The following is a 25,696-nucleotide window of genomic DNA, read 5'->3' on the forward strand; positions in this document are numbered from 1 at the left end:
AGGTCTCTTTTTGTCAACGGTGGCCAATTTAATCAATTCACAATGCAATCCTATGTCTACTTAGAAGTAAATTTCATTGCGTTGAATGGGGCTTACTCGCAGATAAGCAGGCACAGGATTGCAACCTCAAACACTTGCTGGAAGAAAAACAAATCCCTTTTTAAGATTTCCTTTCTCTTTTTAAAACTGTGATCCAACACCCACCCACCCCCACCAGTCACCAGGCTATGAAAAAGACATTTTCGGTTTTGCAAAGAATCCTTTTCTCTCTTTGCATTCCTTCTCTGACCAAATTGTCCAGGAAGGCTTTTACAGTTCGTAGGTTGAGAGGGATCATTTTCATGCTGGCTGGAATTTTAAAACAACAACTGGCATTTGATACCCGTTTTGGGTTGGGGGAAGTATTTTCATCTATTTCATGGATTATTCCTGTGGGTGGACTGAATGGAAATCTTTGCCCGTCCCTCGCAGTTCAAATATAAATGCCTGAAGAGGTTTACAGCCTCTTACAACTGGAGACTAGCTCATCTAGAAAGGAAAACCAAGGCAGACCCAGCGACATCTGAGATCCATTTACCTCCTTGACATTTCTTTTCCTGGCTGCCAACCCAGCATGGAGATTCTTCACACCTTTCTCCTCATCCTTGCTGGCCTATTGCAGTCCGTTGCCCAAGAAGGTGGGTGAGATGTAAAAGCAAAACAGGTGTACCTGTCCGCAGAAGCTAGATGGCCTTTTGACTCTGGCGATGATGGCTTTAAGGAGGTAGGGGAGGTTTAGACAAAGTCATGGCTATTAGTCATCACAACTGGGGAATATGGGTGGGAGGGTGCTGATGTACCATGTCCTATTTTGTTGGTCCCTGGACCACAGCTGGTTGGCCATTGTTTGAACAGAGTGCTGGGCTAGATGGATCCTTGGTCTGATCCAGCAGGACACGGAATAACGGGCTCAAGTTAAAGGAAGCCAGATTCCGACTGGACATCAGGAAAAACATCCTGACTGTTAGAGCAGTACGACAATGGAACCAGTGACCCAGGGAGGCTGTGGGTTCTCCCACCCTAGAGGCCTTCAAGAGGCAGCTGGACAACCATCTGTCAGGGATGCTTTAGGGTGGATTCCTGCATTGAGCAGGGGGTTGGTCTCAATGGCCTTGTGGGCTCCTTCCAACTCTACTGTTCTATGAGTCTATGACTCTTCTTAGGTTCTTACGACCTGCAACAAAATGTTGCAGAGTGAAGAGCTCTTGTTCAGTTTCCAAGCTACTGTATTCCATCCCTTCTGTCCCTCGCCAACATCCACCACTCCATGGCACTGAGCTTACCTAGTTCTCACTGGCATCTTTTTGGGGACCCCTCTTAGCGTCCCCTCCCTAATGTTGTTGGTGCTGACATTCTGCAAACCTGGCGATACCTCTCTCTTGTGGGTGGGTGGTGCCAATTGGGCTACAAACGCATCGGCACGCACCGCCTGAACATTGGAAATAGAAGGAACGATGGCTGAAGGAGAACTGCCTAGTTTTGTGGAAGGTTGCCTTCGCAGTACCGGTTGCTGTGAGCAGACAGTGCGGGGAGAGCAGTTGATTTCAAGAGGGAGGCGTCGGTAGGCTTGTGGGGTGGGGTGGGGGGACACCCTAAGGTTTGCAGAATGACAAAGAGTCTTTAGGAAAAGTCCTAAAGCAGCCTTCCTCAACCTGGGGCGCTCCAGATGTGTTGGACTACAACTCTCAGAATGCCCCAGCCGGGCTGGGGCATTTCCCCATAGCCCCATTTCCCCATAGCCCTTTGCCTTTAGAATCATAGAATGGTAGAGTTGGAAGGGGCCTACAAGGCCATCAAGTCCAACCCCCTGCTCAATGCAGGAATCCACCTTAAAGCATCCCTGACAGGTGGTTGTCCAGCTACCTCTTGAAGGCCTCTAGTGTGGGAGAGCCCACAACCTCCCTAGGTAACTCGATGGCCTTATAGGCCCCTTCAAACTCTACTATTCTATAATTCTATGGCCTTAGCTAGACCTAAGGTTTATCCCGGGATCATCCCGGGGTCATCCCTGTTCATGTAAATGACACACAGGGGATCCCAGGAGCAGGCAGGGACGACCCTTAGGTCTAGCTAAGGCCTATGATTCTATGATATCGGATAAGTGCAAACCTTGTCCAATAATCCTGACAGAAAAGACAAGTATCTTTAATATGCGAAGCTTCTAGCAATGAATGCCAAGCACTTACCCCATCCTGCCACTTTTTCTTTTTGATACCCACACACGCTCTTTGCTGTTGCTCCTCCTTCTCCCCACAGATCTGGAAAGAAAAGTCTTCATCTTCCCGGAATCATCCAACACCAGCCATGTGCTTTTGAAGTCCTCCTCACAGCGCTCTCTGACCAGCTTCACCATCTGCCTGAGGTCCTACACGGACATGACCCGTGCTCACACCCTCTTCTCTTATGCGACCAAAACCAGCGACAACGAGATCGTGCTCTTCAAATCCAAACCCAACGAATACAGCCTTTACGTCGGGACTTCGGACGTGCTCTTCATCTTCCCTGAAAAGCTGGCCTCCAAACCGAGCTGGGAGCACATTTGCATGAGTTGGGAGTCCGGCACGGGATTAGTGGAATTCTGGTTGGACGGGCAACCGTTGCCCCGAAACGGGATGATGAAAGGCCACGTTATCAGTGCCGAGGCCTCTATCGTCCTTGGGCAAGATCAAGACTCTTTTGGAGGTGGCTTTGACATCAACCAGTCCTTTGTAGGGGAGATCACGGATGTGTACGTGTGGGACCGGGTGCTGTCTGGCGATGAAATCTGCCTTGTGTGGGGCAACCGAGTTCCTTCCAACCCAGTGATTAATTGGAGGGCATTAAATTACGACATCAGAGATTACATTGTTCTGAAGCCATCCCTGTATTCCTCCTGTAGAGCTGGGTAGGTTCTGCAAACAAATGAATGGTCTAAACCAGGGAAGTTGGGTGCCGGGCATTTCCCAAATGGCCACACTCCTTCCCCTGATCCAACCCTTCCCCCCAACTGCTGACCTTTAGTGATTTCCTGGGTTTTACGTGGTTCCCCATGCCCCAGTCTAAACATTAGAATCATAGAATCATAGAATAGCAGAGTTGGAAGGGGCCTAAGAGGCCATCGAGTCCAACCCCCTGCTCAATGCAGGAATCCACCCTAAAGCATCCCTGGCAGATGGTTATCCAGCTGCCTCTTGAAGGCCTCTAGTGTGGGAGAGCCCACCACCTCCCTAGGTAACTGATTCCACCGTCGCACTGCTCTAACAGTTAGGAAGTTTTTCCTGATGTCCAGCTGGAATCTGGCTTCCTTTAACTTCAGCCCGTTATTCCGTGTCCTGCACTCTGGGAGGATTCGATATCCCTCTCAAGGGCTTAGTTAGTGGCAGTAGGATCTTTAAGGTGAAATATGCCAATGTTTTCTGTGGGTTTGTCTGCACCATTTATTTTTTATTTTTTTTGCTTTCGGCCTTGCTGTTGTGTTTATGCCTGTTCCCTCTGGCATTCACCCATGCTGGCAAGCTGACACGAGACACTCATATCAGTGAGACTTCTTTTATTGAGGAAATCACACGGTAGGCAAGCTTAATGGTTACAGAGTCTCCAAAACACACTTCAAGCTGAATGATGGTTAGGAAGCTTTAGGCTCTTTTTTCTGAAACGATCCTTAAGGCAAACACTCGGAGGAAATCTACACGTCGATTCGAAGGCGCATTCCAGACGCAGACAAGCGCCCCGAAGCTCCACGTGTAGACCCTGGCTTTGAGAGGCGGGAAAAGACTCCTCAGTTCTCAACGGGGAGATTCCCAGCTGCTGTTGATCAGCTTGGGATTCTAATACTGAGCGCGCTTACACGCAAGTAAATCCTGTTGAACCCAATTGGGCTTCTGAGTAGATATGTATATAGGATTGCCTTGCTCGTGCTGCCGCTCCCTCCCTCCCTCCCTCTCTCTCTCTCTCTCTCTCACATCACTTGTGCCTTTTCCCTTCATCCCTGCCCACCCAACCCCCTCTCCCTGCTGCTGGAAGACCTCTGATTTTGAATTTAGCCCTGGAGCTGAAGGAGATTTGGCACCCTTGATCTAAACAAAGTGTGTCCTTAAAACATCAATACTTTCTGCAGATAAGCGTTCAGTAGTTCAGTAGAGAAGCGTTTGTAGGGCTCTCAGTTCCTTCTGCCTAATGAGATATTCCGTGAAGCCCGTAAGACGCCGTTCTCCACCCTCTAATGTCCTTCTAATAAAGCATTGCATTTCACATACCGTGTATTCTTGAATCATTTATGGTTCCATATGGGGAGGAGGAAGTAGCCTAATCCATAAGAGGTCAACAGGCTTCTGAGGGAAAGATTGGCTCTGCTTCTTGCCAAGTCTGGGGCTGTTTCTTGGGAAAGAGAAGAGGGAAAGTGTGTGTGTGTGTGTGGGAGGAGTGAGGGAGGAGTGTCCTGCATGAGCATCTGACAGCTTATCTTTAGACAGGCATGGGCAGCTGTAGTGGTGCTGCTAGGGCTAGGCCTCAAGGTCAAAGGCCATAATGCCACAGCAATGACCAATGAGAGAGCAGCAGGTGATGTTGCCAGCCCTTGCTGGAACAACAGCTCCTTTCAGGAGGAAGAACCCTCCGTCCTAGCAGCTCCTGGAGAGCCCTGTCCAAGGGACTAGGAATTTCTATCTTTCTGTGCTTCCATTTACTGGGCAAAACTGCCTACAGAACATGACACTCCCCTTGTCAATAAGAACAAAAGGAAAGCTATGATGGATCATCTCAAAGGTCCATTTCGTCCAGCATTCTGTTCACACAGTGGCCAAGCAGCTGCCCATGGAAATCCATAAGGAGGACATGACAAACCCATGTTCTCCGCCCATGTTCTCCATAGGCTTACTGCCTCTGCTACTGATGTAGCACATTATAACCTCCTTCTGCCAGAGTCTCCTTGAGTACCTGATTGACCAGTCACTTCCCCTGGGGTCCAACCCTAGAGAGCACACAGAAGTCTACCATGTTTGATGGTATTGAAAGCCACCAAGAGATCCAGGAGAATCGACAGTAGTGTCACATTCTCCTGTATCTCTCCCAAGATAGGTCATCATACGGGGAAACCTAGGCTGTTTCCATGACAAAACCTGGCCTAAACCTTGACATTTGCAGAGCTCTGAAGACCCAGCTCCACCCGGAATGAACACAGGTGCCTTTTTACCAAGTGAAACCATTGGTTCAATTAAATCAATATTGTCCCTATTGAAAGATAGTGACCCTCCAGCGTTTCAGAGAGAAGGAAGTCTTTTCAATCCCATCCCAACCTGGAGATGCAGTGGGAATTGAATCTAGGACCTCTTACATGGAAAACAAATAATTGAGCACTGAGATATGTTCCTTCCTGTGAATGAAAGAGATTATCCAGATCCATTGGGCTTCAGGACGGGTTTTGGAATGGAACTTATCTTGGTCACTCTGTGAGATGACCTTTGCTAGGGGAGGGACAGGGGGAGTCCAATCCATTTGGTTCTCTTGGACCTCTCAGCAGCTTTTGATTCCATCAACTATGGTATCCTTCTGGACAGGTTGTTTTGGGCTGGGAGTTGGAGGCACTGCGTTGCAATGGTTCCACTCCTATTTGGATGGCTGATTCCTGAAGGTGGTGCTGGAGGATTATCGCTCCCTAGAGACGTCCGTCCGGCACCTACATTGTACTCTTTCTGGCACCAGGTAAAGACCTTTTTATTTCTCCAGTATTTTAGCAATTTACTATCCTAGTCTTTTAACTCTGTTCTTTTGAACCTGCATTTAATCTCTGCATTACTGCTTGGTTTTATTCCGGTTGCACTTTTGTATTGTGGACTTATATTGTTTTAAGCTTTCATATTATATTTTATGGTGTACGTACGTATAATATTTTATGGCTTCAATTTTTGTGAACTGCTCAGAAAGCTTCAGCTACTGGGCAGTATAGAAATGAAGTAAAGGATGCAAACAAACAAATAAATAAAGTTTAATATACTAGGGCTGCAGTGGTAAGATATATACCTGTCCCCAGTCAAAGCCCAGAATAGATTGATCGTGATCTAGAACTCATGGAATTGTAAATAGTTTAATAAAGCCATTAGGTGGTCCATAAAAACAGGAATGTGATCAGATAAGGTAACAAGGAAGACATTCTCAGATTATAAATACTGGAAATATATTTTGGGAATGCAGACAGTACAGGATGGAATCAAAGAAATACCTGTTTTATCACATACCTGCCCGAAACACGTCATGTGACTGTGCAATGCAGTTATATGTATGTTGTAAGAAGCATTGATCTAATAAAAGAAATTTGGATTTCAGCAATATTGTTGAGACCTATGTAATTTAGGGATTCAAATATATATCTTTAGGAACGTGGCTTAATTGGACATAAAGAAAGGCGGTAAAATATGCTAAAAATAAGTGCTGAAGACATAGGAAAATTGCCTTCTTCATATTTTTACCAAGTCATACCATTAGTCCATTTAAACCAGTACTGTTCCCACTTACAAGGAGTTTTTCAGACAGGGAGGAAACTGGATATGCCGTTGATTGGACCTACGACCTTCTGGATGCAAAGCTATGGTTCCCCGGAAATAGTAAGGTTCTAGTCCTCATTGTTCTAAATTCAGGGCTGATTGAAAAACAAGCTGCCTTAGTCCACCTAGCTCAAAATTGCCTGAGTGGCAGAATCTCTTCAGGGTTTCCGACAGCGGATCTTTCACAACTCTGCTCAAAGACTCTGGGGATTGAAACTGGGCCCCTGGGAATGCAAAGCTGGTGCTTTGGCACAAAGCTACAACCTTGTTTGATGTATTAACTTATCCTGTAACAGCCTGACATTCTTCATTTGTGTGAGCTCATTTGGAAGTAACTGTTGTCATCCGCCTAGGGAGCGCTTCCGACCTGAAAGGCGGCCAAGAAATGTTTAAAGTCAATAAATAAAACAGAAAGATGGAATAATGCTGCACTTTTGAAAGCAAGTAGTGACAATGGATGTCTTGAGGGATCATAACATAGCTCTCCCCGGTTGCGGAAAATGAAACTTGGGAATGTTTCCCTACCGGCCCTTGGGATTTCTCACTATGTAGGGAATATAACGATTTCGTCGAGCTGAGTATTTGGTGCCCTGTTTCATTGTGGATTCCATCATCCCCAAGCGAAAGGATGCTGGGTTGACTGGCAGCAAAGTAGATCTGGCATAAAGCAGGTTCAGGGCTATGCCTTCAGCACCATGGAGAGCGCACATAAGCTTGGAAGACTGAGTTACCCTATTTCTTCGATTCTAAGATGCACTTTTTTCCCCATATAAACATCTCCAAAAATGGGGTGCATCTTAGAATCGCGGGTGTGTCTTAGTTTTTTTCTTTTCTTTTGGTGGTACTGAAATTAGTGTGCGTCTTACAATCGATGGCGTCTTACAATCGAAGAAATACGGTACTTACTGTCAGTAACTGAGCCTTTGGAATGCCATTCCAACCTTTCACAAAAGCTGGGATACCACACCAAATGGTGAGAGGAACGTTATATGAGTTTTGGATAGTGGGGAGAATGTAGCACTTACCAACTGTGGCATGACTTGGTTCAAAGGCTGGCTTCTTTATTTTTGTTTTCTCTTTACTGTAGGGTGACCCTATGGAAAGGAGGACAGGGCTCCTGTATCTTTAACAGTTGTCTAGAAAAGGGAATTTCAGCAGGTGTCATTTGTATGCATGCAGCACCTGGTGAAATTCCCCCTTCATCACAACAGTTAAAGTTGCAGGAGCAATACTAGAGTGACCAGATACAAACGAGGGCAGGGCTCCTGCAGGGAATTTGGGCCTTAAGCGTTTATTGAGCAGCTTCTTGAAGTAAAAAAAACCAACCCTTTTTAACAATCAGTTTTGCAAAATCAGAAGTACTGGTCTTTTCTCGGAAGAAGGTCAGATATTCCTGGCTTCTGGAAAATTGTAGCATTGCGTGCCTACAAATGACACCTGCTGAAATTCCCTTTTCTACACAACAGTTAAAGATACAGGAGCCCTGTCCTCCTTACCATAGGGTCACCCTAGATCTGAAAGTTCTCCCGGGAGAATTATCTGCTCTGTCTTACATCTAGCAAAGATTCACCCTGTGGACCACTGCTACCTCCTGGCAAAAGGGGGGAACTGCAGGCAGGCCAGATGGACCTACCTTTCTCTAGTCTGAGTTGGTCATCTGGTACAGCTTGGGGTGGACACCTCTTTCTTCCTTTTTGTCCTGTGGCCTCTAGTAACGCCACCAGGTCATCATAGAGCGCCATCCTCAGGGGCATTGGAGTGGCCCATTCCTTAAGCTTGTGGCATCTTCACCGCCAGGCACTCTGCCACCAAGCCCTGCCTTCATTTAAAAAGTAAAGAAAGAGCAAAAGGAAAATGCCACTCCAGGTAACAGCCTAACTTTCTTCTGCCTCCCTCCCAATATGAACTGTCCTTTATTGGTGTGCAAGTGACCCCTGGTGGCCAGCTCTGATAATGCGCCTGTGTCCATTAGTAATTCAGAATTCTCTCTGTTTTCAATGTTCAGGGACTGAGCGCACCACTGTTTATATCGTTGGATGGAGGGATAGGAAATGACGGAGGAGAGAGGGAATGAATAATACCACTGCTGGGCTGTACACAGAAGGCAACTTGTGAGGCCGTGGCCAAACTTGTGAGGCTGTGCATCGCCAAGGTAGTGCTAAAAAGGCCTAAATTTAGCTTGTTATCAAGGCAATGCAGCATTTCTAAAAAATGGGAGGGTATCAGTGTGTGTGTGTGTTGCCCATCCCAGCTTCGCAACATCCTTTCTTTTATATATGTGGCGATGACCAGAACTTTACGCAGAAGTGTTACCTTATCTTATTTCACCCTTCCCATCCTATCCCCAGAAGGTCCACCCTCAAGAGTTTGGTGTACAAAATTGTGCGTGGTGTGGAGAACATGGATAAGGGGGCATTTTTCTCCCTTTCTCATAATATTAGAACCCAATGGGGTCGTTCCAAGAAGCTGATGGGTGGGAGATTCAGGAAGGATTTCTTCACGCAGAGCAGATTTAAACTATGGAACTCACTGCCACAAGATGTAGTGACGGACACTAATTTGGATGGCTTTAAAAGGGGATTGGACAAGTCCTGGTGATCATATGTTACCTCCAGTATCCCAGGCAGTAAGTCTAGGAGGGTGCTGTTGGACCCATGTCTTGCTTGTCCACTTCCCATTGGGGCAGTAGTTTGACCACTGTGTGCACAGAATGCTGAATTAGATGGATTCACTTCAGAATCCAATATAAACTTCTCCTGTTAACCTTCAAAGCTTTTCACGGTCTAGCTCCTTCCTATCTCTCCTCTCTCATCTCACACTATTGCCCCGCTCGTGCTCTTCGCTCCTCTGATGCCATGTTTCTCGCCTGCCCAAGGGCCTCTACTTCCCTTGCTCGGCTCCGTCCATTTTCGTCTGCTGCCCCTTACGCCTGGAACGCTCTTCCAGAACATTTGAGAACTACAAGTTCAACCACAGCTTTTAAAGCTCAACTAAAAACTTTTCTTTTTCCTAAAGCTTTTAAAACTTGATGTTGTGCAGACTTCTACTGTTACTTTCTACTGTTAGTTTTTCCCTACCCTGTGCCTGCTTACCCTACCCTGTACCTGTTTGCATTCTCTTCCCCTCCTTATTGTTTTACTATGATTTTATTAGATTGTAAGCCTATGCGGCAGGGTCTTGCTATTTACTGTTTTACTCTGTACAGCACCATGTACATTGATGGTGCTATATAAATAATAATAATAATAATAATAATAATAATAATAATGGACCCTTGGCCTGATCCAGCATTGCTCTTCTTATGTTCTTAATCGGGGACAAAACCTTCCCTCCTGAAACCAGTTGACTACTAAGAGAGTAAACTGATTCTGTCCCTGCACCGTGGATAGCTCCTTTTAAGTTCTGCATGAGCAGGTTCACAGCCCCACTGGCCTCGGAGACACCAGCCTCTACTGCTGAGACCTGTTGACTACTAAAAGTGTAGGCCCGTTGGTGTTCCCTCCCAAACTCTGAACCATCGAGGACAGGCAAAGCATGGAGAATGAAGGCGTTTATTGGAAAGTTATTGGTAGTAACTAACTAACGGCAGCACAGATGTATGGGTTTCACAAAGGCTCCCATTAGTCAGGAATTTCGAGATCAATATAGTCACCCTCTGTGGGCTGAAGGACCCAGCGGAAAGCGTTTGGGGCTTGGAAAAGCGACACGGTTGGCTTCTTAGCGGCTCTAGTAGCACTGGTGTTTCTGCGGAAGCAACATTATTGGGCAGGCCGGAGGCAGGACAGGTTTCACCACGACATTCCCTTTGATCTTATACAATAATGCTCTCCAGTCGATGATGGGCTTGGGAGCGGGCTGGTTTTGCACGATGAGGGCGACTTCTTCAGGGCTCAGCACACTGTTCCACATGTACGTGTCCCAAATCTCTCCAATGTAAGGTTTATCCGTGGTACTGGGCTTGGCATATTGACCGAGGGTGATTAAGTTGGCCCGTTGTATCTGGAAATTTTTGCTCGCCTCCTGTCGGGGGAAGGGCTTCCCGTTCTCAAAGAGGGTCGCGATGCCCGTGTTGGATTCCCAACTTGCGCAGACGTGCACCGGTCTGAACCCTCGATCCATGAAGCGTCTCACACCGAAAGTCATGTTTTCACGTCCCACATTCAGGCTGTACACGTGTTTTCCCTCCTTGCGAAGATAGATAGCTTTGTCCAGTCCCTCCATGGCGTAAGAGAAGAGGGCGTAGGACCCAGGATGCTCTGAATGGTGCCACATGCACACCGTGAAGGCGGTCAACGGCACGTTCGGCTGGGCCTCCACTTCCACCGCTTTGTCGGAGCCCTTCAGGAAAACGAGTGCCATGTCAGAGAGATCTGTGGGGGAGACAGAAGATAAAGGGGAGGGTCGCAACAGGTTTTTGGTCACCTGGGAGACCAAAGAGCCAACGTCAACAGTGAGCATGTTTGCGCATGTGCCAAGGACCCACACCCCAGTAGGGGCCCATGGACAAGATCCCCTTTCAGTGGCTCCTTCTCTTCCACATTGCAACTTGCTTGTTCACCTGCCTCTCACTCTGGCCCAGACCACAGAGGTGCTGAGAAGGAGGGGAGGGAGCAGATGCCATGGACCACTCACACACTGGTCCTCTGCCTGTCAAGCAAGCCAGCGGGAGCCAGGATGAGAAATTGCAAGTGCCTTCACCAATGCAAGCTGGGTTGTGTGGAAACGGCACATGGGCGCATGCGCGCTGATGCGCACTTCCGCACGTGCGCAAACACGCCAATGTGCATCGGTACAGATTTTTTTAAAAAAAAGTGGCCCGCAAGACTGTGGAATCCACATGGCTTGGAACACATCGGTCTGCTGTCGAATTCGCAGGTCAGATTCATAGAAATCTGAACTTGTTTGAATTTATTGTGGGTTTCTGTTGTTTATTTATTTATTTATTTATTCATTTCATTTCTATACCGCCCAATAGCCGAAGCTCTCTGGGCGGTTCACAAAAATTAAAACCATCAAGAGCATAATAAAACAACCAACAATTTAAAAACACAAACGCAAAATACAATATAAAAAGCACGACCAGGATAAAACCACACAGCAAAAATTGATATGGGTTAAAATATGAGATGAAAACAGCAGAGTTTAAATTTAAGTTAAATTTAAGTTAAACAAACTTCCCGGTTTGTTTGTTTTTGTACAGGTGTGTGTGTGTGTGGGTGTGTGTGTGAGGGTGGTAAGGGTTATATTGCCATTTCAAGTAGCAATAGCATGAACTGCGTTGGCAACCTCCATTTTGCATCCTCCACAACCCCCCATATCTGCCCTCATTCAAGGGCATTGGTGGTGGTGGTGGGCAATGTATTGCACCACACACAAAAAAGGAAGAAAATTGGGAGAAAAGCGGCCTTGCATTTCTAGAAGGGTAAGAAAAAGGGGGGAGGGAGGAAAAACCACAGGCCTTTTCTGAGAAAGACGTCTTCTGAGAAATTTTGGGTCAGCACTAGCTGTCATTCTAGAGGCTTGAAGGACCTTTCCACGAGGTCTCCCAGGTGAATTTTTGAGTGGTGGCACTGGGTATGTTATGCCTCTAATGCAAGTGATGATAACATCCCCTGAAAGCCTGTAGTGTGTTTTCGGGGCAGGGGGGTGGGCCTTGGGGTCCTGCACCAGGAAGGAGTCGGAGCTTGTGCTGGGCCAAAATCTGCCATCTTGGCCCTGTGGGGAAGAAGAAGGACCGAGGGGACAGGAGCAGGCAGAAGTAACATCGGGGCCTGCTCCTGCTGGACTCTTCCCCCCCCCCACAGGGCAAACTGCCATCTTGGCCCTGTGGGGAAGAAGAAGGACCGAGGGGACAGGAGCAGGCAGAAGTAACATCGGGGCCTGCTCCTGCTGGACTCTTCCCCCCCCCCCAGGGCAAACTGCCATCTTGGCCCTGTGGGGAAGAAGAAGGACCGAGGGGACAGGAGCAGGCAGAAGTAACATCGGGGCCTGCTCCTGCTGGACTCTCTCTCTCTCTCTCTCTCTCTCTCTCTTTCTCTCTCCTCCCTCCCTCCCTCCCTCCTTGACTCCTTTTCCTTGTGTGTCATGTCTTTATTAGATTGTAAGCCTGAGGGCAGGGACTGGCTTTTTCCTAAGTGTAAGCCGCTCCGAGAGCCTTTTTTCACTGAGGAGCGGGGTATAAGTATGATAAATAAAATAAAATAAAATAAAAAAATCTGACCTCCAATTTCTTGTATGTTTTCTTTCCCTATGAAAGAGGCTTCCATTTCTCTCTCTCTAGTTATCAGTCCGTTTAGGATGACAGTGGGCTCATCTCCGCCGAGCAGGATATTCCACCGTGAAAGTGGTGTATAAAAGGCAGGAGCCACACTACTGCTTTATAGCGGCATTGAATTGCACTGACAATTGTCGGGGCCCATTGACACATCTGGACCAAGCAGGATATAACACTATGGAAGTGGTATGAAAGCGGTATATGGTCTGCGTCAATGGGCCCCAACTGTTGTCAGTGCACTTCAATACCGCTATAAAGCAGTAGTGTGGCTCCTGCCTTTTATACAAATCCCATTTTGAAGACACTCCTGGGAGACGCATTCCAGTGGTGGGCGGGGCTGAAAGCAAAATGGGCAGGACCAAAATGAAACTGGGCACAGGTGAGTCCATCCATCCCTAGATGGGCATGTCCCTTCCTGGTCTGAGCAGGTCATCTGTTATAACCACCCACCAAGCCTTGCCTTCATTTTTACAGTAAAGAAAAAACACAATAAAGATGCCATTCCAAGATCTTGATTTTGGTATTGTGAGGACCAGGAAAAACTTCCTGGCTGTTAGAGCAGTATGACAATGGAACCAGTTCCCTAGGGAGGTGGTGGGCTCTCCCACACTAGAGGCCTTCAAGAGGCAGTTGGACAACTATCTGTCAGGGATGCTTTAGGGTGGATTCCTGCACTGAGCAGGGGGTGGACTTGAGGGCCTTAGAGGCCCCTTCCAACTCTAGTCTTCTATGATTCTATGATTCTAGAAAGGGAAGAGAAACTTACCTATAACAGCCTAACTTTCCTCTGCCACCATCCCAATGTGATCTGCCCTCTTTTTGGGGTGTGTGTGTCTGTGTGACCAGCTCTGATAATGCTTCTGTATCTATTCCTAATTCCCTCTATTCCAGATGTTAGGGACTAAGCGCCATTGCTTATATAGTTGGATACAGGGACTGGAAATGGTAGCAGTGATTGGAGACCCTTTAGTCCCAAACGTGGAACCACTGCAACATTTTGATACAGTTTCCCCTCTTGTAAAAGCGATCACAGAACGATCCAGTCAAAGCTAAGCTCAGCAGAGTCTAGATTGGGCAAGTTTCAGACCTGAAATCAAGGGAGGTCCAAATGGCTTAATTTTTGACCAGATCAGTTTTCCTTGATGTTTTTCCAGAACAGAAGCCTATTTGGAAATTAGCGAGACACTGATATGCACACAGCTACCCCATTGGTCTAACCTTCTGAAGTTCAAAATCCCACTTACTGGATTTGGCAGGACCTCAGCCCAGCTGTTAACTGCATAGGCCAACAGCTACCCTTTTGTATGCCTTCTGCAACTCATAATCACACCTACCTTCATTTGCAAAAGTTCCCAGCAGGCTTGCCAGGCAGACAAGACTAACAGGAAGGAACCCCATGCTGACCGGAGACAGGAGGGAACAGCAGAAAGGAATCAGGACCTGGTTGGATCTGCTTCAAAGAATACCTTCCTCACGGAAACCAACAAAGGACTCTAGCAGCCTGGGCAGTTTTTATCTCGGAACTGAAAGGGGTGGGCAGAGATTCCCAGCCAATCCACTCCCAGCAGAGTTCCACAGAGCAGGGACGATTGTGTAGTAGTGAATTCTGATGTGCAAGAGGTCATCAGGACATTGTGTACACACACACACACACACACACACACACACACACACACACACACACTTACCAAAGAGCAGCATTGCATGCCATAATACCCAATTTATTAGCACAGCTCTCCTACACATAGGTTTACCTGGGAGTAAGCCCTATGGAATGCAATGGTGCCAACTCCTGACTGCGTACGTGCGACTTAAAAATCACCTCAAGCTTTAACCGAAAATCTTCAGCCAGCAGAAAGGCAACCGTCTTTTTTTAAATAGAAAGGGAACCATTTTGCAAGGTAGGGTTCCCATTTAAACTGTGAGTGTGAAGTAGGAACCCCATCAAAGGAGAGGAGGGAAGCACCTGCTTTATCGCTGTCCTTATTCTCCAACACCTGCCAGGCTAACTTGTCCCAAACCAAAGTATAACCAGATCCATTCTATTGGCCTTATTGGGTGTGTGTGTGTGTGAAAATGTTTCTTTCTCATCAGGAGTCTGAGTGACAAGCTGCTGATTTTGATGGGGTGACCAGGTGTCCTCTTTTAAAGAGGAGCATCCTCTACATCAAGATGTCCTCTCTTGGAAGAGCTGTTCAGTCCAATTAGAGTTTATAGACAAAGATGTACAAGAACCTTTGTCCGTGTACACATCTCAATGGGACAGGAGACAGAACACCTGGTCACTGTCTTTTCCTCTGTGTTGAAATATTGCATCCAGTTCTGGGCTCCACAATTCAAGAAGGATGCAGACAAGCTGGATGCAGCAAGAGTGTTCAGAGGAGGGCAACCAGGATGATCAGGGGTCTGGAAACAAAGCCCTATGAGGAGAGACTGAAAGAACTGGGCATGTTGAGCCTGGAGAAGAGAAGATTGAGGGGAGACATGAGAGCACTCTTCAAATACTTAAAAGGTTGTCACACAGAGGAGGGCCAGGATCTCGTCTCGATCCTCCCAGAGTGCAGGACACGGAATAACGGGCTCAAGTTACAGGAAGCCAGATTCCAGCTGGACATCAGGAAAAATTTCCTGACTGTTAGAGCAGTATGACAATGGAGCCAGTTACCTAAGGAGGTGGTGGGCTCTCCCACACTAGAGGCCTTCAAGAGGCAGCTGGACAACCATCTGTCAAGGATGCTTTAGGGTGGATTCCTGCATTGAGCAGGGGGTTGGACTCAATGGCCTTGTAGCCCCCTTCCAACTCTACTATTCTATGATTCTATGAGATCGACCATTGATGGGAGACAATAGTACTGCAATTCTATTTAAAGCTCTCCTTAATATCTATTACTGTGCCAATTTGGATGTCTTTATCTTTAAAACTTACACAGATGTAAGCATTTGTTTAATTGGTAGTTTAAACCTATCAAATCCTGCTCCTGTGCCCCCAGTGGCCACTTGGAAAACAACAAATGATTCACTCTTAAAGGGGTATCAAAATAGGTTGGGTCATAGAATCATAGAATCATAGAATAGCAGAGTTGGAAGGGGCCTACAAGGCCATCGAGTCCAACCCCCTGCTCAATGCAGGAATCCACCCTAAAGCATCCCCGACAGATGCTTGTCCAGTTGCCTCTTGAAGGCCTCTAGTGTGGGAGAGCCCACAACCTCCCTAGGTAACTGATTCCATTGTCGCACTGCTCTAACAGTCAGGAAGTTTTTCCTGATGTCCAGCTGGAATCTTTTGAGTCTTTTGGCTTTATAGCACAATTAAAGCGGGATGCGTGAGAGTCCTTCACAGTCAAAGCAGAAAACTTCGGAGCCCTTTGCACACAATTCGCAGTGATTTCAGAGTATAACCCTGGTGTGATGAAGCCTTCAGTCTGATCCAGCATGGCACTCCTTATGTTCTTAAGATGTGCCACCGTTTCATTTTATCCCAGTTTCAGAGTAGATATTTCACTTCAGAGGAAGACATTTGGGCCTAATCTACACCAAACAGGATATTCCACTATGAAAGGGGTATATAAAAGACAGGAGCCACACTACTGCTTTGTAGCGGTATTGAAGTGCACGGACAACTGTTGGGGCCCATTGACACACACCATATACCGCTTTCATACCACTATATCCTGCTTGGTGCGGCTCCTGCCTTTTATATAGATTAAGCGCATTGTTCGGTCAGGGGCCAAGCCTGACTCGGAACTACAAGTGTCCTTCCATGGTCCCCATCACAAAACAGGTGGGATTTGAATAAAAAAAGGAATGAATACCACTCCGGGGCTGTATACAGAAGGCGACTTGTGAGGCCATGGTGAAATGGACACTGGGGAGCTTAACTTTCTCTGGCCTTGGTGGATGATACCAGTTGGTCAGGGTGCCCTCAGCTCATCTGCCAGGTTGAACTTTAGTTTAAGTTGTGCCCCAGGAGTGAAAACAAAGGACATGACATTCAGGGTGACAGTACCAGATGTACTGCAGTGTTTGCTTAGGAGAATGCACATGGTCTCCATATCAGATTTGGGCAGGTATGCAGGATCAACCTCCCTATTGACACAAAAGTAGGCTTGCCATATTCTGAATCCACAAAACCAGGACAATATTGTTTTTGGTATGGGGGTCAGTTTCTTAAAAAACTGAGCAATATGTAAAGGTCTAGGGAAAGAAAGAAAGCTATCTCAGCTTTAGTTATCTAACACTGCAATCCTGTGTGTGTCTACTCAGAAACAAATCCTATTAAGTTAAATAGGGCTTATTCCCAGGTAAGTATGCATAGGATTGCAGCCTAAAGTACTTAAGCAACTGCAAATAAATAATAGAATCATAGAATCATAGAATCATAGAATAGCAGAGTTGGAAGGGGCCTACAAGGCCATCGAGTCCAACCCCCTACTCAATGCAGGAATCCACCCTAAAGCATCCCTGACAGAGGGTTGTCCAGCTGCCTCTTGAAGGCCTCTAGTGTGGGAGAGGCCACAACCTCACCAGGCAACTGATTCCATTGTCGTACTGCTCTAACAGTCAGGAAGTTTTTCCTGATGTCCAGCTGGAATCTGGCTTCCTTTAACTTGAGACTGTTATTCCGTGTCCTGCATACTGGGAGGATCGAGAAGAGATCCCGGCCCTCCTCTGTGTGACAACCTTTTAAGTATTTGAAGAGTGCTCTCATGTCTCCCCTCAATCTTCTCTTCTCCAGGCTAAACATGCCCAGTTCTTTCAGACTCTCTTCATAGGGCTTTGTTTCTAGACCCCTGATCATCCTGGTTGCCCTCCTCTGAACACGCTCCAGCTTGTCTGCGTCCTTCTTGAATTGTGGAGCCCAGAACTGGACGCAGTACTCTAGATGAGGCCTAACCAGGGCCGAATAGAGAGGAACCAGTACCTCACGTGATTTGGAAGCTATACTTCTATTAATGCAGCCCAAAATAGCATTTGCCTTTCTTGCAGCCATATTGCACTGTTGGCTCATATTATTATTATTATTATTATTATTATTATTATTATTATTATTATTATTATTAATTTATTTATTTATATAGCACCATCAGTGTACATGGTGCTTTACAGAGTAAAACAGTAAATAGCAAGACCCTGCCGCATAGGCTTACAATCTAATAAAATCATAGTAAAACAATGAGGGGAAGAGAATGCAAACAGGTACAGGGTCGGGTAAGCTGGCACAGGGTAGGGTAAAACTAACAGTAGAAAGTAACAGTAGAAGTCTGCACAACATCAAGTTTTAAAAGCTTTAGGAAAAAGAAAAGTTTTTAGTTGAGCTTTAAAAGCTGTGGTTGAACTTGTAGTTCTCAAATGTTCTGGAAGAGCGTTCCAGGCGTAAGGGGCAGCAGAAGAGAATGGACGAAGCCGAGCAAGGGAAGTAGAGGCCCTTGGGCAGGCAAGAAACATGGCATCAGAGGAGCGAAGAGCACGAGCGGGGCAATAGTGTGAGATGAGAGAGGAGAGATATTCAGCATGGAATCTACAACAATTCCAAGATCCTTCTCGTTTGTAGTATTGCTGAGCCAAGTATCCCCCATTTTGTAACTGTGCCTTTGGTTTCTATTTCCTAAATGTAGAACTTGGTATTTATCCCTATTAAATTTCATCCTGTTGTTTTCAGCCCAGCACTCCAGCCCATCAAGATCACTTTGAAGTTTGTTACCCAGAGGACCTTCTCTTCTGCTTCTCCCAGACTGTGGAATGGCCTGCCAGAGGAGACACTTCAACTTAACAGTCTACTAGCGTTCAAGAAAGCTATAAAGACTGATCTCTTCCGGCAAGCCTACCCAGTGGAATTTTAGGATGTTTTAAAATGATTTTAGGATGTTTTTAAAATGATTTTAGGATGTTTTAACAATGTATATTATGTTTTAGTTCAGTTTTATGTATTTTATAATTACTGTTGTTCTCCGCCTTGATCAGAATGGAGAGGCGGGTAAGAAATAAATTTGTTGTTGTTATTGTTGTTGTTATTTTATTAAAATGAGGGAGATACAACTATCTGAGTGGCTCCTACTGACTAAACGGTGAAATAACATCATCCACACCATTAACTAGCAAGCTACATGAGTGGAGACATAATTTGAGTAAAATTGGTAAGAGTCAAGGAGATGACTTGTGGATTTCAATAAGGCCTCCCCCACTCCTTGCCCCATAACTTGAGCACAGCAGGGATAGGTCAGGACCTGTGATGAGAAACATTACTACAGCTTCTCGGAGAAGAACATCGCAGATTCACAAAACACAGGCCCTGGGGTCTTCCTGAGCAGGAAGAAGAATAAGAGCTCTTCCTGTCTCAGTGGAACTTTGCTTCAGCTACAAGGCTGATCTTGTCTTGTTCTTCTTGTCTTGTTCTTCAGTCCTTATGGAAAAGGGACATAGCTCAGTGGTAGATCACCTGCAGAAGGTCCCAGGTTGAATGACCAGCATCTCCAGGTAGAACGGGAATCTGAAATCCTGGAGAGCTACTGTCAGGCAGTGTTGGCAATACTGTGCTACATAGACCAAGGGTCTGAGGCAGCTTCCTATGTCCGTACGTTTTGAGAACAGCCTTGCTGGATCCCATAAATAACCTTTGTATTCCTGTATCCTGGAAAAGCCTTATAAGAACTTAAGAACCTAAGAAGTGTCGTGATGCTGGATCAGACCAAGGGTCCATCTCATCCAGCACTGTTGACACAGTGGCCAACCAGCCATCAGCCACGGATGAACAAGCAGGACATGCTGCAACAGCACCCTCCCACCCATGTTCCCCAGCAACTGGTGCACACAGGCTTACTGCCTTGAATACTGGAGATAGCACACAACCATCAGGGCTAGTAGCCATGGACAGCCATCGCCTCCAGGAATTTATCCAACCCTCTTTGAAAGCCATCCAAATGGGTGGCCATCACCACATCTTGTGGTAGTGAGTTCCATAATTTAACTCTGCGGTACGTGAAGAATTACCTCCTTTTCTTTGTCCTGGATCTCCCACCAATCAGCTTCATGAGAGAGATTCAATGGCATATCACATAATTCCCAGCCAGTGTGGCCAATGGGACATCCCATAATTCCCAGCCAGTATGGTCAATGGTTATGCTACCTGGGAATTATGGGAGCTGTAGTCCAAATGGAGGACGCCAAGTTGTGGACAATTGCATTTAGGGGTATACAGTTTATGAATACAAAAGGTGGAAATCAGTCAACAGAGAAAAAGACTGTGTCCACAGCTAGACCTAAGGTTTATCCCTGGATCGTCCAGGGGTCAAACCTGTTCCTCTAGGTGACACACAGGGGATCCAGTGCTCAGGCAGGGGCGAACCCTGGAGGATCCCAGGATAAACCTTAGGTCTAGCTGTGGCCTGTGTCACGTTAGGGCTTCCTAGAGGCAATTGCCTGCCCGAATGTTAAAACAGGATGGTGCTGGGTGAAAAAGCAGAACTGGACCAAATGCTCTTAGAAGACATTTTTGAGCTCCCCCCTCCCTTTCCTCCTAGAAAAAGAAGGTCACTTTATAGAATGTTCTCCAAATATTACCCATCATTTTGGTTTTTCCACAAAACCCCAGACCTAGTATCATTCCAGGGGCATTGATGGTGCTATATAAATAAATAATAATAATAATAATTGTGGGAGGAAAATGGTGAGGAATATTCGGAGAACATTCTGCGAAGTGACCTTCTTTTTTTAGGAGGAAAATGCAAAATGGTGGCCGGACTGCCAACACTAGGGTGACCCTATGAAAAGGAGGACAGGGTTCCTGTATCTTTAACAGTTGCATAGAAAAGGGAATTTCAGCAGGTGTCCTTTGTATGTATGGAGAACCTGGTGAAATTCCCTCTTCATCACAGCAGTTAAAGCTGCAGGAGCTATACTAGAGTGACCAGATTTAAAAGAGGGCAGCTTTAACTGTGGTGATGAAGAGGACATTTCACCAGGTTCTCCATCTATACAAAGGACACCTGCTGAAATTCCTTTTTCAATACAACTGTTAAAGATACAAGAGCCCTGTCCTCCTTTTCATAGGGTCACCCTAGGAGAAGGCGACATGGCCCCGATAGATCTGCTGCTAGTCCCAGCTGCCACGATGTTGCGCTACTGCATTCTTGTGAAACTCCTGAGATAAGCCACGTTCCTGCTCTTTGGACTGTTGCATTGTGGTGGTGGTTGCTGGCAGGCAGTGCCTGGTCATTTTGGACCCTTGCAGGTCGCTGTAACCTCGAGATAACGGAGGCGGGCATCAGAAAACATTTGAGTTTGTAGTTAGGGCACAAGTCCAGGCCAAATTCGACCCACCTGGGATCACCATCTGGGCCCTCCAATGTACCCCAAATGGCCAGTCCCCCATTCCTCTGCCCTATTGTACACGAGTATACAAATGTCCTCTTAAAAGCATCTGAGCTACCCACACATCTGGCGGTGGAGAATTCCCCAGTTTAAGCAACTGATATCTGACCATTAACGTGGCACAGGGTTTTCGTAGCTGGTGACGTGTGATGGCGTTTTGCATTTGATTGTGGTTGGCGTACAATGGGAATCAGCACCTGATTTCACTGGATGGGTGACACGCAATCACATGCAGGATTGGGCAAGATTTTTGGTAATGTCTCAGTCCTGCTCCCACCAACTCCTGAAGATACGATACAGACCACAGAGCAGTACATTGGTGCGAAGAGGGTCTGTTGAAAAGGTGTTGATTAGAAAGAAAGTTGAGGTTCTTTTAAGCCAGGTCTGCCCAAACTGAGATCCATCCAACCAAGTAGGGCAGCTCATATGGGAGGAGGGAGGGGGGGGAGATAAACCTTGTGCTGTAGTTATCTGAGGAAGGCTGAAAACCCACCCACCCCGGCGTTCATGATTTATCTCTGAATTGTGTGAAGAAGTCCTTCCTTTGATCTGTCCTGAATCTCCCACTAAACATTTTCATAAGATGACCCCATTCGAACCTAGTATTATGCAAGAAGGAGAAAAATGACTCCCTTCAGTGTCTACGTGTCCGTGTGTCCATGTGTCTGTGTGTCCGTGTGTCTGCGTGTCCATGTGGCCGTGTGGCTGTTGTGTGTGTAGCATTGCAGACATCCTTGGTGTAAGTATTAAGCTATTGCAAGAATGTCCCTCTTTTCCAACTGCGAAATGTCAGGTTTTTGCATTCTGTGCTCAACAAAATAACCTGGAAAATGTCTTGGAATCCAAGGTTTCAGAGAGAGATGGGGGCATTGCTTTCAGGCTGGAAAGAATTAAACTAAACCACCCGAAAGTTCATATTAGGAAGGAGGAGGGGAAAATAAACCAGTATTTTTTTTTTTATTTTTTAAAAAATCTCTGTTCTGTGGACCTCCCCTGGGAGTTGACTGGTTGGCAGCCCTCCTCCTCCCCTTTCTGTTCAGGGATAAAAGCCAGAGAAGTTGTGACAGCTGACGACCGGTTCTATCCAGGGAGAAAGTCTCTACGGCAGATCCAAGGTCCATTTCGAATCCCCCCTCCAGGAACTTTTGCAGCCGACCAACATGGTGACCCTTCATCTCTGTCTCCTCGTCCTGGCCGGACTGTGGGGCTCTCTTGCCAGCAAGGGTGAGTGCCATGTGGAGCAACTTCTGGAAGGGAATGAAGTTTAGCTGAGAGCTCGTGTGCGGAATGGCTGGGTTGCAGGTGTGAACATGCAGACGTAAGGAATCTAGGGATGGACACCAAGGACCGCCGCTTGCAGAAGGTTCCAGGTTCTTGGGTTGTCACCTCCAGGTAGGGCTGGGAAAACTCCTGCCTGAGAGCTGCTGCTGCCAGCCAGTGTTGACAATATGGGGCTAGAATTGTAGGCGGATCATGGGAACATAGGAAGCTACCCTAGGCCGAGTCAGACCTTTGGGCCATTGAAACTAGTACTGTCAACACTGACTGGCAACAGCAGCTCCCTATGTTTTCAGGCAGGAGTTTTCCCAGTCCCACTTGGACATGCCGGGAATTTAACCTGGGGCCTTCTCTACGCAAAGCAAGGGCTTTGCCAGTGACCAACTACTAGAGAGGGATAAAAATTCCATTTCTGCTCGCCAAACATGCGTGCAGGCCCTCTTTGAAGCCACAAATGTGAATGTGAGAACGTGTCCGCCATCTGTGGAGGGGGTCTTGCCCATGGTCCCACCAAACCTTGGAGCCAGGACTGGATGTGGGGTGGATTAGGCTGGGGGCAGAAACACATTAGGTAGTTACAAGCATTCTCCCTTTTTGCTCTTTGGTCTCTCAAAAGAAGGCCCTGCGCATCTTTTGGAAAACTGTCATGGCTCCTGCCCCAAAGGATCCTGGGAAGTGTCATTGGCTCTATCCAGACAATACGCTGAGCCATTAGGCCACTAAACCCTTTTTGCGGCAAACGGTTAATGAGCGTGTTTAAACCATGTTTATGTAGGCACCATGGCTAGGAGTGGTTCACATGACATGCTAAGTCATGGATCACACGACACGCTAAGCCATAACATTTGGCTCAAAAATGCTTAACCGCTGTGGCTTAGCGTGTCATCTGAACAGGGTCATTATCTGTCCCAGGGAGTTGCAGTGTGTTCCTGTTATTTAGACAAGGGCGCTTTCAAAAGGGCAAGCGGTCGCCCAGGGCTGGGGCACCTGTGGCCCTCCAAATGTTTCGGACTATAAGTCCCATCATGTCCAGCCAATTGCTGGGGATGATGGGAGTTGGAGTCCCAATGACCTCCGGACGGCCACCCCTGGTCATTCCGTCCTGTCGCCGTGAAGGGGCCTGTCTTGTGTAGTTCCTTCCTTCGGACAGAAGGTGTCAGTGGTGCTTGGGTCGAATCCACTTCCTGATACCGCTCAGACAGTCTCCAGATCTGCTCACAGCGCTGCCCTGGGACGCACAGCTGCGCGAGCAACCCGTGCACCAGCACACAATGTCGGCGCCGCTCCTGTGACTGCAGGGAAACATGATTTTTCTTTTGCCTCTCTCTGACCCCTGCAGATCACAATGGCCAGACGGTTGATCCCGAGCACCATGACCTCTCCCAGAAGGCGCTCCTTTTCCCGAAAGATGCGAACACCGAATATGTGATAGTGGAGCCCAACACTACTGGGAACTTGGACAGCTACACCGTGTGCATGCGGGCCCACTCAGACCTGAACAGGCCCTACGCCCTTTTCTCTTACGGCACCCGAGACGGCTCCCCTGATATCGTGCTCCTGCGCAAAACCCCTGGCAAATACAGCATCCTCATGAGAGACTCAAGATTTGAGTTCGACGTTTGGGGGAAGGGGTGCCCTTGCCACAGCATGGATCACGTCTGTTTGAGCTGGGAAAAGAAGACAGGCGTGGTGGAATTCTGGTGGAACGGGCAGCCTTCCCCCCGTCAGGGCGCATTGAAAAAAGCCTCCCTAAGACCTAATTCCAAGCTCATCCTGGGGCAGCAGCAGGGTTCCAGCAGAGATAACTTTGTGGATGAAGTCGCCTTCAAGGGGGAGATAGAGGATGTCAAAATGTGGGACCGGGTGCTGACTGCCAAAGAGGTGTGCAACGTCTGGAGACGCAAGCCGGTCCCTGGCTCCACCGTTACCTGGGAAAGGCTGAGCTACACAGTCCACGGCGATGTGACGGTGGCACCTTCCCTAAGCCAAGCTTGCGTGCCCTCATGGTCCTGCCACTTTGGATCCCAGTGTCCCGGTGCCCCCTGTGTTTGTCAAGATGTTCCGGGCTCTCAGTATCCAGACGAGGCTTTCCCTTGACAACGTCGCAGCCGCCTGCGCAATGGTTGAGTTGATGGCAGCCGTCGTACCAACCTTCGCTTTTCCTGCCCCAAACGTCCATGCAATCCGTAATGCCCGCTTTCTCCTGAAATGACACCCTTCCAATAAAAGGCATCATTGTACTTCGGCTGTGTCTCTTCTTCTTCTTCTTCTTCTTCTTCTTCTTCTTCTTCTTCTTCTTCTTCTTCTTCTTCTTCTTCTTCTTCTTCTTCTTCTCTCTCTGCAGCAGGGGTGAACAACTGTAGGACAGCCGTGAGGGGCATTTTAGCCCCCTCCCCACAGCCTCCACCAAAATAAAAATCAACCAATCAATATATATATATATATATATATATATATTTAAATGGCATTTATGATGGCTGTGGATCAAAAGAGTCCAAACTACCTCAGTTGCAAGCTAATTTTGATCCTCCGTAGCTGCTATGGATGCCATTTTCAAAACTGAATTTTGGGGCTAGTAGTGGAAGATTGGGGGTGACAGGGATTTATTTATTTATTTATTTATTACATTTTTATACCACCCAATAGCCGAAGCTCTCTGGGCGGTTCACAAAAATTAAAACCACAATAAAACAACCAACAGGTTAAAAGCACAATTACAAAATACAGTATAGAAAGCACAACCAGGATAAAACTATGCAGCAAAATTGATATAAGATTAAAATACAGAGTTAAAACAGTAAAATTTAAATTTAAGTTAAAATTAAGTGTTAAAATACTGAGAGAATAAAAAGGTCTTCAGCTGGCGACGAAAAGAGTACAGTGTAGGCGCCAGGCGGACCTCTCTGGGGAGCTCATTCCACAACCGGGGTGCCACAGCGGAGAAGGCCCTCCTCCTAGTAGCCACCTGCCTCACTTCCTTTGGCAGGGGCTCACGGAGAAGGGCCCCTGTAGATGATCTTATGGTCCGGGCAGGTACATATGGGAGGAGGCATTGACATGTCACTCCCGCTGGCTGGTGGGAGGGAGCTTAGCAGAGCCTCAGCACTGCAGTTTTGTATTGGTGGCTGCCATTTTCATCCCCATAATGCACCTGGTGTGTTGCGACAGGCAAGGCTGCCGACGAGACTTCCTCATTGCTTTGGAATGGACATGACACTGG

The 25,696-nt window shown here is 47.1% G+C and overlaps 2 protein-coding genes across 2 annotated transcripts; both read left to right on the forward strand.

Moving 5' to 3' along the window:
* The first annotated feature begins 613 nt into the window (after nt 1–613).
* LOC134412110 (serum amyloid P-component-like) lies at nt 614–2,927 on the forward strand. Its single transcript, XM_063145896.1, has 2 exons — nt 614–677; nt 2,296–2,927. Exons 1-2 carry the CDS (start codon nt 614–616, stop codon nt 2,925–2,927), a joined length of 696 nt encoding a protein of 231 aa, XP_063001966.1.
* A 19,431-nt stretch (nt 2,928–22,358) lies between these two features.
* On the forward strand, nt 22,359–24,573 carry LOC134412379 (C-reactive protein-like). Its single transcript, XM_063146285.1, has 2 exons — nt 22,359–22,422; nt 23,816–24,573. The coding sequence occupies exons 1-2, from the start codon at nt 22,359–22,361 to the stop codon at nt 24,571–24,573; spliced, it is 822 nt and encodes a 273-aa protein (XP_063002355.1).
* Nucleotides 24,574–25,696: the final 1,123 nt, after the last annotated feature.

This window comes from Elgaria multicarinata, chromosome 21 (assembly GCF_023053635.1).
Source record: "Elgaria multicarinata webbii isolate HBS135686 ecotype San Diego chromosome 21, rElgMul1.1.pri, whole genome shotgun sequence".
In the NCBI taxonomy this organism is placed as follows: Eukaryota; Metazoa; Chordata; class Lepidosauria; order Squamata; family Anguidae; genus Elgaria; species Elgaria multicarinata.

Coding starts and splice junctions, on each gene's coding strand:
- LOC134412110 (XM_063145896.1), top strand. CDS start 614: ATGGAGATTCTTCACACCTTTCTCCTCATCCTTGCTGGCCTATTGCAG. Junction 678..2,295: donor GCAGTCCGTTGCCCAAGAAG/GTGGGTGAGATG, acceptor TTCTCCCCACAG/ATCTGGAAAGAAAAGTCTTC.
- LOC134412379 (XM_063146285.1), top strand. CDS start 22,359: ATGGTGACCCTTCATCTCTGTCTCCTCGTCCTGGCCGGACTGTGGGGC. Junction 22,423..23,815: donor GGGCTCTCTTGCCAGCAAGG/GTGAGTGCCATG, acceptor TGACCCCTGCAG/ATCACAATGGCCAGACGGTT.